At 34.9% G+C, this 12,025-nt stretch overlaps 1 protein-coding gene across 1 annotated transcript in view; it reads right to left on the bottom strand.

Annotated features, from left to right (window-relative positions):
* The window catches only part of LOC150096087 (snake venom 5'-nucleotidase-like), a 40,440-nt gene that overhangs the window by 27,225 nt on the left and 1,190 nt on the right, over positions 1 to 12,025 (bottom strand). Inside the window, exon 2 of the mRNA XM_090409121.1 lies at positions 5,577 to 5,714. Coding sequence (XP_090265247.1) covers positions 5,577 to 5,714 — 138 coding nt within the window. The remainder of the gene's footprint in view (positions 1 to 5,576; positions 5,715 to 12,025) is intronic.

The following is a 12,025-nucleotide window of genomic DNA, read 5'->3' as shown; positions in this document are numbered from 1 at the left end:
TGTATACGGAGAGCGTGAGCAAGGGGACGACGAGCAGGTTTTTTGTATGAAGAGTGATGAGTGACTGGAATGCAGTCCGAGAATGTGGCGAGCGCAGAGACAGTGTATATATTTAATGCTCGGTATAAATAACTGTGTGTATAACAGTGAACTTCCCACGATGAGTCTTTGACTCCATGGAGGTTTTTTGTAATTTTTTATTATTTCTCAGATAAATTATATACATTATATGAACACAATTATGCATAACAAATACTTTGTCATACATAAAGTTTTTTTTAAATAATAATAATAATAACAACTGTTTACAACGTATATTATTATAATATTCATAATGATGATTATTACAGATGTTTCTTTGCAATTTTACACTCTATATATACAATATCAATGGATATAATCACTCTATACTGCATACTTTTGTTACAGTTATTACATACATTACATACATTTGATTACATATGATACATTACTTACATTTGTTTACATATGATACTTACATCACATGCATTTGGTTACATATGATACATCTTGGATGAGAACTAATTTCTCTGCTTTCATCCTCGAAGCTTAAATGTAAGCTTATCTGAGGATGACACCAGTTGGTTACTATTTATTGTTTTTTTTACTGTGTTGGGAAGCTACGAAATCTATGATTGAGAAATTCGCACGCACGCACGCACGCACGCACGCGCACACACACACACACACACACACACACACACACACACACACACACACACACACACACACACACACACACACACACACACACACACACACACACACACACACACACACACACACACACACACACACACACACACACACACACACACACACAAACTTGGAATGTATTGATGCTTCGCTGAACTGGAAGCCTGAACGAATATATTGTGTTTCATTAAGTTTGTATGGTATTTTGGAGAGCTCTTTTCAGGCTATTGTAGTTTGTAAGGTTTCTATATTCAAAAGGTAATTTGTTTATCATGTCTGGGATATAGAAGTTTCGCGTGGCCTTTCTGTAGTGATTATTGTATTTATATGTGATATAATTAGTTGTCTGAGGTCTTGTTATACGGTATGTATTTCTAACTGCCCTGTAGTTGGCATCGAAATAATGTTTTAGCAAAGCTGCATAGTGACATAAATGTTTTGCTGTCAGTATTTTGTGTTCTGACATTGCAATGTATATAAGGTCGTTATTTTCTCTTTGTTCCCAAAAGATCAGTTTTATCATTTTGTACTGTAGCGACATTAAATCTATTTAATTTGTAGGGTGCACAGAAAGCATACGTTGTTATAGTGTATCTTAGTATATTTTGGCATAGTGTTTTGTATATTAGTGTTTTTTGTCGTATGGGAACTATGTCTTTTAACCTGTAGAGTTTGCCCCTTATTGTTCGGAGTTTGTTGTGTAGATGGTTTATGTGGCTATTCCAGTTCATATCTGCATCGAGGTAAATTCCAAGGTATCGTATTGTTTCAACCTGAGTGATTGTAGTGATTTTGCTGTTCTGTGTGTTTTTTATGTTGGAAAGTGTGGATGTTGGATGGTTATATATTTATTATTAACTGGTCGAGTCAGTGGATTTCGGAATATCATTAATTTTGTCTTTTCTGAGTTTAGGTGTATGGAGTTTTTCGTGAGCCAGTCTATGATCAGATTTACGTCATGTTGCATATTTGTTTGGGCTATACTTGCATTATTATGGATGGATATTATTGCTGTATCGTCTGCGTATTGGAATATCTTATCTTTGAGTGGTAGCTGTTTAATATCGTGAGTGTAAATGTTGAATAGAGTTGGGGAGAGTACAGCTCCCTGTGGAACTCCACAGGTTACTGGTAGCTCTCTGCTTCGGTTTGTCCATATACGTGTGATATGCTTTCTATTTTGAAGGTAGTTTGTAAACCACCTGTGAAGAGGCCCGTCTATTCCAACGTGCCTCAGCTTTTCTAACAAGGTTTGATGTGTGAGTGTATCGAATGCTTTAGTTAGATCAATAAAGACTACCATGGCAATTTTGTTTTTGTCTAAGGTGGTATTAATTACGTCTGTAAAGTCTTCCAAAAGAGATGTTGTTCCCTTATTTTTCTGAAAACCATATTGTATTTTGGGGATAATATAAAAGGGCTCTGTGTATGCTGTGAGTTTCTTCAGTATGATCCGCTCCATAATTTGATTTATAATTGGTAATGTTGCTATGGGTCTGTAATTGCTGATTAAATTTCTTTTTCCATGTTTGTATATGGGTGTGATTATGGCGGTCTTTAGCATACTTGGTATCTGTTCTGTTTTAAATATTTTATTTATTAATTTTAGTAGGATAGACTTAAACTAGTTGCATGTTGCTTTATATCTTTAGGTCTTATACCATCAATTCCAAGGCCTTTGTTTGGTTCGATTTGATGTGTTGCAGAGAGAAGTTCTTCTTTTATGTTTGGGAACCATAATGTCTGTTTTGACTGTGGTCCAAGTGGAGGGTCACGTTTTGTGATTGGGGGGATATTTCTGTGCAGTTCTTGGATGGAGTCTGCAAAGTATTAGTTAAAGTCATTTGCTAGTTGTTGGATAAGTTTTGCGTCTTTCGTGAAGCTGTGTTTTATGGTTTCGGAGGCGGTGGTGGTGTTGGGAACAAAATCTAGCATCGCATTGATCAGATGCCAGGTTTTTTTTCATGTTGTTTTGTGCAGAGGTTAGTTTGTCTCTGTATTAGCTTTTTTTTTGCATTTCTGATTTGTGTTCTAAGGCGATTCCTTGTTATCTTATATTCAGTTTTTAAAGCTGTGTTATTTGGATATCGCTTTAATTCTTTCCATAAAGCGTCCTTTCTGTGTATTTCTGGGATTAAGTTTTGTGTTATCCAAGGATTTTGTGTTGTTTTTGAACGAATTCTGACTTTCTTTGTAGCTTTCTTATATATTTCCTCCAGTGTGAGTTTAATGTTGTTTTATAAGATATCTGCTGAATCTGATGCCAGGTGTTCCCAGTCTGTTTTTCTTATTTCGTGGTTGACCATTTCTTCGTGTATTATTGTTTTCTGTCGCTTTTCTTCTGTGGGACATTGCATGGATATTGTCTTGGTGTGCAGGTTTAGAGCGGTGAAGTAATGGTCTGCTACTTTGCACTTTATGACATGCAGTGTAACTGTTTGGTGGTGCTCGGACGTTTATATGATCTAGACAGGAGGCAGTGATAGTATTTCCGAATATTTCTTCTCTAGTACATGATGTTATTATTGGTATTAGATTATACATGGATAGCGTGTCTAGGTATTGTACACTTTTATTCTGGTTTTCGTTTGCAATATTTATGTTTATGTCGCCAATTATCATTAGGTATTCGGTTGAGCATATTCTTGGCATGAAAGCCAGCAATTGAGTTCGTGCGAGAATTTTACCATGTTTAGGTTTGGTGGCCTGTAAATAGCATTTAGTACTATTGGTGGTATTAGTGATTTCGAGGCAAAGGGTTTCAGTATGCTCAAACTGATAGGCCGTTTCTTTTGCTATTAATTTTTGTTTGATAAATATTAATATTCCACCCCCTCTTTTTGTTTGGCGACATGATCTATGTTGTTGGAAGCCTGGAATTTGGAAAGCAGTCGCTTCGTCATTAGTTATGGATACTTCTGTTAGAATCAATATATCAATAATATCAGTGTAATTCCTCAGATAAGCCTGTAACAATAACCAATATTTTCGGATGCTTCTGATGTTAATATGTAAGATTGAGAGACCTCTCGCTTGTACTGTGTCTGTGTGCTGTTTCCATGTATCAAGCGATTCGAAAGTACAATTACTGATGTATTCTGGTGTAATTACATCTATCTGATGGTTCACATTCGTTTTTGTTGTGTTGTGATATTCTTATTGAACTAAGTTGGAGTCTTTTGTTTCACTCTGGTAACCTTTCTATATCTACCCAGCTTTTTATTTGTATAGACTTTGAAGTCTGTGACTCTCTCTCAAGAATATTTTGCTGCCTTTGATCCATAAAAATTGATACTTTTTTTCTGTTTTTTCTTTTCTTGCTTGGTTCAAAAGATTCTGATTGAAAGGTGTTAAATACTCAGATAGAAAGATTGGCGTATTGTCTTGCGATGCATTTAAATCCTTGACTACTGGTTTTTTCTATATAATAATAATAATAATAACGTGCTTCACATACCCATATAAAACTCAGAGATATAAATTATTCTATTAAACAATTCTAACATCACACATAACGCAATTTTTCCAAAATATACAAATAAAACATGACGTACACATCCATTTTTACAGGTTTCCTTTAATGTGTTACAAACCCCATGGTTACAAATTTGTGTGTGTCATATCCAAGGACAAAAAAGATAAACAGAAGTTCGTTGATATTTTTTAATATCAGCCTTTTGATTATTCGTTACTTATCTTCCTTATAATATGCATAATTAAATAATGGCAATAAGAAAATAACAAATAAACACTACTTGATTAGTTATTTTAGAATTACAAGTAACCATCGTATAACGCGGTGCTTATACAACGCGGTCTACAAACTGTACTAACCCTTTATCTTTTCATTTATTTTCCATCGCGAGACTTAAAAATTTAATTTTTATATTCGGAAAATTTGCGTCTACCCGTTTCGCGCATGTAGTTATAAGTAGTGAATTTATATTAGGGGAAATATCCTTTAGCATGATTGTACGTCAATTGTTCCGAATGAAGTGTTTATTGTTGAAAATTGTCTTCGTTTTCAGCCATGAAAGTGCATTAAAAATATTAAGTGTGTTAATCTCAAGCTAAGCACTTTATTTTCTGGTGAGTTGCATACAATATGTAATGCTTTTTTATGTAAAAAAATTATTTTTATAGTAATGGCTACTTAGAAATATGGTTGAAAACGAAATTAGTGAATTAATTGATGGGGAAATAGATTTAAATGAGAAGGAATTGGTACAATTAATAGATGACGTCGAACCAAATGGCGGGGAAAGTTCTGCGAAGATTCTGATTGCGATGAATCCGTTAAAGAATTCAGTTTAAAGAAATTAGCAGAAGAATCGGACTTGGCAAGAAAGTTAGGAAGTTATTTTACGGATAATGATCCCTCAATGGAGCGCTTCGGAAAATTCACAAGACAATTGGATATTTGTTTACCTCCATATTATGAACTTAATAAAAATATTGCAGCATAGTGGTAACCAAGGTCTTATTACTGACTTCTTACCACTATGCTGCAATATTTGTGTGTGTGTGTGTGTGTGTGTGTGTGTGTGTGTGTGTGTGTGTGTGTGTGTGTGTGTGTGTGTGTGTGTGTGTGTGTGTGTGTGTGTGTGTGTGTGTGTGCGTGCGCGCGCGTGCGTATGCTCAGGCTAGTTTATCTGTTTTGAGGGAGGAAAATTTCAAGTTCTATGTGTGTGTGTGTATGTATATAGAATTCAGAAATGTTAATGTTCAATATCTAAAAATTGTTTGGGAACAAGTAAAACTATCAGAAACTAACTGCAGTAGAATTTCGGTAAAGCCTTTCGGTAATTGTCTGTAAGTTGCTATATGAACATAATGCCTTCAAGTTGATTAACACTTACCATAACATCCAGTCCAAGATGTGGAACAAGATCAGCCACTACCTCCCATCGCAGCAGTGTGTACCATGACGTGCCTTGATAATAGTCGCCCGCACTTAAGTAAAGTACATTTGGCTCCGAATTCTTGATTTCTGTAGTCTCGTATAAAAAAAGACATCTGTTAGCATATCATTTATATGCATAATTAATATAATTTACAAATTATGCATTGAACAAAGCTATAGCAAGGGAAGAAGTAAGTAAGTTCTTCAAATATTGAAAAGTATTTGACTTTACTTACCATACAATAATACAAGACGCATGATCAATGGTGATATGGTTTATATTTTATTAACACTATTGTTATTAATATTATAGAATAACACACACATACACAGTTTAGCGAATGAAGAAAGAGGAACGGAATGTTATTCATAATCAATCTTCCATAACCAGTGCCGTAAACAGTGATCTTGCCATTCGTGAGTGGGGTGAGGACAATGCGAAATGCGGTACTACCAAAACAGAGCACTGTCTTTCTTCTCTTAAGAAAAATCTCGCTTCCCTTCCCACTGCCGTTGATACTACCCAAATTGTCAATCAAGATTATATTTCTCTTCTCTAGCAGACTTACAATTATGGCCAGTCCTAGCCCAAATACGGCACATACTCAAATATCTGATATCCTTTTTTTCGTCCCAGTACAACTGCTAGCAATACTTAAATCTAAAATTCGTCCAGCCTTAGAATACTCTTTTCATATATTTGGCTAGTTCACAGAAAACTTCCTTATTGGATACTTGATGCTATCCAGAAGAAAACAATTGACCCGTCACTCTCAAAGATTCCCTCAAATCACTTTCTCTGAAATATTCGTTTCTGCCCAGTGCCTCCCTCTTCTGTAGGTATTTTAATGGACAATGTTTTGATGAGCTGGCTACCATTATTTCTCATTTAAGTCCATAGACTCTGGATGATTTTGGCTAACATTCATTTACTGTCAGCTGCAAACCAACCAATCTATCATTCCCTCTTTTATCCCATTACTTCTCTCTCTCTCTCTCTCTCTCTCTCTCTCTCTCTCTCTCTCTCTCTCTCTCTCTCTCTCTCCTCTTGTTTGGAACAGCCTTCCCTCACCGTTTTTCCCCAAGATCCACAACTGTCAGAAGCTCAAAAACCACATCAACGTGTTCCATCTTTTTAGTTAACTGCTGTCCTAGTGGTTATGTGCATTCGCACCTGGGGAAGGAGTATCCTGGGTTCGATTCCCGTCGCCGACGTGAGGATCTTAAGGATCTTCCTCAGCCATAGCCACGTTAGCCGGTCTTCGGCGTGGACAGCAGAGTTTTATCCCCCAGTTTATCTGGGAGTTTTCTTATCGCAAACCGGCCCCGTGAACACACGGATCTACAGCCATAAATACTTAACCCCCCCATGAGGGGGCTCAACTCGCCACAATAGGGACGGGGGAGAAAAGGGAGGAAACTCCATATAAATAAATAAATAAAATAAAGTTAACTGCTTACATACGGCATTGTTGCGGTACTTTTTCTCGTGTGTGGAGGTTGATATACATGTTATTCTATTTTATTAGAATTAATATAATTCTATCATATATTTTATTATATTAGAATTATAATATAATTAATATAATTATATTTATATAGTCTATTCTATTTTTTTGTGGTTATTACAAGTACTGTTATATTTCCGGTGCATCTATATTTATCAGGTTGGGAAGTCAAACGATTTGAAAATTTTAAAATCGCTTATACAAAAACAGAAAACATGAAAATATTAGCTACGATAAATAATAACGAATATTTTCACTTTCGGAACTATTTTAAATTAGATGTCCATCAAAATAGAAATCCTCTGCTCATGCTTGGATTATTCATAAGTTTTGATTACCCAGTACTCAAGATTTTGTTGCTATATTCAGCTTTTTTTCCAACATACGAGGTTGGGGGAGGGGGTCTGGAAAGTTCTGATAAAGATAAACACCTAGAATAGAAATGACATTAAAGTAACTGATATAATCACAAGAAAGAACACACGAGGATATAAGAACATAAGTTACCTTCATATCTCTGCTACTTTATTCTTTCTTTTGTGGTTATATCATTTTTGTCTACGTGTTTATCAGAACTTTCCAGACCCATCCCCCCCCCATACCTGTTCTGTCAGTATAAATTTACTGTACAAGAGTTATGTGCATTATGTAACAGGCAATATTTATTATTTGTGATATTTATTAAAGTTTATTTTTCAAGTTATTTTTGCAGAAATTTATTCAAAAATTCAAAACTACATATTTTTCTAATATGCTTTTTTCGAGGGGGAAATAATTATAAACGAAAAAAATAATTAAAGGGAAAAATTAAATGAAAAAAAAAGAAGATTATTTAAAGTTGGTTCAATTTTTCTTCACTTCTATTTCCCAGATATTTTTATACACGTTTATAGTGGCCAGCCAGTAATAATAATAATAATGTAGTGTTGAAATAAAGAATGATAAAGCAGAACGGCACGCTCCATTATCTTTCGCTTTTGTATTGCGGCATTCGTCTACCAGGTCTCACCAGAAACTATGAAAACAACCGTTTGTTTCCAAAATACTTTTATTTAATTTACGTGAAAATAGGACGACAGATTTGTATTCGTTGAAAATATTTTCCTTAATATGTAACTTTCTGTTTTGATTTGCCTAGCACAATACGAACACTTTTTTGTTTCATACTCTGTGGTTATATTTCTTTCTCCACAATATCATATTGACAGCAGTTCCATATCAGATTCGTTACTTTTCTTGACAAGCTCAGACATGAATATTTTATCACAAAATATTAATTTCTGAACAGAAACGAATTAGTTGGACATCCTATTCATCCATATAGTTTTCATTATAAGAGAGGGATATGAATATTGGGTTTTCCAGTTAATCGATGGAGAACAGAAATCCCTGCATATGAAGGGGAGGATTTTCCCTATAAAATGTAAAAGTAAAGGATAATACAAATATTGATCTTCTTTTCAGGTGATGGCACAAACCCGTTTATTTTATTTAATTATAGTACTTACGAGATTAATTCCCACTTTTCTTCGTCTTCGATTATACTTCTGATATTCAAGGAACCATGAAAGCTGTCATGCTTTAGATTCATGCTGTTCTTTAACAGAGCTTCAACAGACATGAGGATGTGAGATTTTATGCCCTCATGCCATTTACTTCATATTGAAATGGTCTCTACTTTTCTTGATAAAACTTACTACAGTCTTTTAAAATTTTCCTATAATTATCTGAGTTATATAGTGAAATTAGTAATCTCGGAAAAACCCATGAAATAATAGTGATATCAGAGTTCAGTATAATTTTCTTTATTGCATGAGGACGAAAAAAGGAAAAATAAAAATGAACTAGAATAAATGGTTATTTATTTATTTTTATGTTGCTTCGACCCACGAAAGATTATTTGTAAACCTATAGTACATTCGCGCCGCAGGTGGGCTAATGATAATTTTTATAAATTTTATATTTTTAAAAATTTATTTTTACATAGTCCGGAAACCTTGCTCTAAAGACCAAACATCCATGCCCACGGCGGGATTCAAACCCGCAGCCTTTTGGGTGGAGTGCTGGTAAAAACGAGACCTACGGACTCATGGAAAAAGAGGAAGGGGTAGACCATCAATGAGATGGATGGAGTGTGTGTGTGTGTGTGTGGAGTGACTGATCTTCAGAGAGTTGAGGCCTTCAGAAAACAAGTGAACATATAGGACTCCTTCGGGATGATAGTTAAATGGTAATTAAAACAAATTTACGAAAAATCACAAATGAAACTCATTTGCAATACTTTTCCACCTGTAAAATTAAATTCACTGTTCTCATTACCCTTTAAAAGTTGTATTCATCATCATCATGCATATCAAGAATTTAGGCCTAGCGTGGCCTGTTCTGGTCTTAAAAGTCATCGTTGAATCTTTTAAGAGGACGTCCTGGTTTTCTTTTTCCTAATGATTTGTACTTTAAGGCTTGTTCCATCCATTTATGTTTATTTGTTTCATTTTTTCTGTTACTGATTCCTGGTTTAATTCTTTCATAATTTCGTTTCTTATGTGATCAAATAGAATATACTTTGCAGTTTTTTCTCATAAACTTCATTTCAGCTGTTATTAATCTTCGTTTGACTTTTTGTTTTATTGTCCAGATTTCACTTCCATACAATAAGACTGGTAGGGCTAATGTATTGTATACTTTTAGTCTGATTTGTTTTTGAACAAGGTTTCGTTTAAATATAGAGTTAATTACACCTGTTATTTTTAAATATTTTGCAATTTTTACGTTTATATCTTTTTCATTTTCATATGTGATCATACATCCTAGGTAGTTAACAAGATCTTAGAACAGGTGAATTCATTTATCTATTACTATCTTATTTCTTGCTGGATCTCGCCTTTAAAGGCCATAGTTTTTGATTTTTCTGTTGATAAAGGAGAGTGTTTAAGTTTACAGTAGGAGAAAGTTGTATTCTTGACAGTATTATATTTTTTGGAATGTTTCATTTAGAATTTTTGGACTTGAGACTTGTAAAAATTGAATTATCCGACTACGTGTTAGCATTTGTTTAGTGATTTAATTATCTGCTTCGAAATTATTGTATTGCTTCCTGTCTGGCTTCATTCCTGACGATTATCATTAATTATTGTGGAACCATTAAGGACAAGGATCTTTTTATGGGTTCTCATGTTGTCTGTTTATTTTCACTTTCACTGTTTATGTATATGTTTAGTCTTTTCCCTTATTTCTGGATTTAAAGTTTGAATTCACAGACACAAGAATTGACTCTGCAATTTAACGTTCAACTGCAGATAGCAAATCTTCAAAACAGATTGATAAAAATTTTAATCTTAGGGGAATATGGACAGTTTTCAAGCTATTATTGGGAAGGGAAGAAGTTTACTCCGATATTACATTTTATGTGAATGCTCTAGTTTAATTATACCAGTACAGAATATCTGCGCCTCTGCAAATATCCTAGGCCTTTGTTGACTCGTGACAATGACTCCCCATAAAGCTAGACTGCCAAAAGAAAGATCAGTATAGGTTTTATTCAACTAGCCAACTAAAGGTGCCTTCTACATGTTTCTTTTCAGCAGGTTCGGGAGTTGCTCGATTCCCTAACTTTGAAAAATCGACCATAGAAGTCACAGTATTTCAGGCAATAATAACATGACTGCCTTCAAAATCAATCGGTAGCGTTGACGTTATGGACGGCTAAGGATGGAGACCGGATGACCATCGATTTCTGTAGATTGGTTGGGGGTGGAGAATTCCGCTTGCTTCCTTTTGGGAAGGGGGCATAAGGTCTTCGTGACAAATGAAAATTAGTTCTTTTTTTTTCAAATATTTTGGAAAATATTTGCTGTTTCGGAACCTTTTTCTTTTCAAAAGGCAGGAGATTACTTCCAGCGATTCTAGATCAGGTCACTCACTGATCAATTCGGAAGGATGCCCATCAAATACTCTTTTAGGGAGACACCCGCGGAAGTGATAAGGTGTTCGCAAGGTCGTCGCCAGATTAGATCGCGCCCTGAGGCAAACAATTAAATATCGCCCCTGATGGATTTTAAGACAAAAATATAAGAAAATCTCAATTGCTATTTTGTTTTTATTACAAGAGAAACATTAATGCAAAACGGTTACATAATAATATTAATTAAATGTTTGCTCTACAGGGATATCGCACAACAAAACTGTTTTAAAGCTCTTCTAAATTTAAATTATAAGCTATGTCCGCCTCTATCGATATAGTTGCTACACCGACCAATCTTTCTTGGGTCATTGCTGTTCGCAAATAATTTTTTAATCAGTTTAAGCTTGGAAAAACTTCTTTCCTCACTTGCTATGCTAACAATTCCTGTTAGCGTAGCAACGGTGCCTACTGCAATATGGCTGAACGAGCGCCCTTATTAAGACGCGCCGTGAGGCAAGCTGCCTCTATGCTACTGGGTGTTCGAATTGTTTTTAATTGGTTAAAATATCTTCTCTATTATCAGTCATTTCCTGAATAGTTAATAATAAACGGGTTTTTTTTTATTCTATTTATATAGTCACATTATGATGCAAAAATTATTAGTACAAGGGGTTACCCCTCGAAGTTGTTCAAGAATGCAGTGAATAAGGGCATGAGGACTAGATTTTTTGCTTGCAGAATTGTGAATAGGTGGAATGGGTTGTCAGAGGAGGTCGTGAGTGTGAGCAACCTGTCAGTGAATGAATGTAAGGAGACATATGACAGTTATTGTGTGAGTAATGATTAGTATGAACCTCCGGGCCTCACGTATTGTTCGAGACGATCGAGTACGCCTTCTCAGTGAATAATTTTAAGAGGATATATGATTGATATTGTGGGCCTCCAGCAATGGGTCTTTTATGCTGTAGAACTTTAGTTCTACAGCATAAAAGACCT

This window comes from Typopeltis vanoorti, chromosome 19 (genome assembly GCF_054136105.1).
Source record: "Typopeltis vanoorti isolate ZY-2024b chromosome 19, IOZ_Tvanoo_1.0, whole genome shotgun sequence".
Classification (NCBI taxonomy): Eukaryota; Metazoa; Arthropoda; class Arachnida; order Uropygi; family Thelyphonidae; genus Typopeltis; species Typopeltis vanoorti.
The sequence above is the reverse complement of the archived record's forward strand: the minus strand, read 5'-3'. Positions and strand labels throughout refer to the sequence as shown.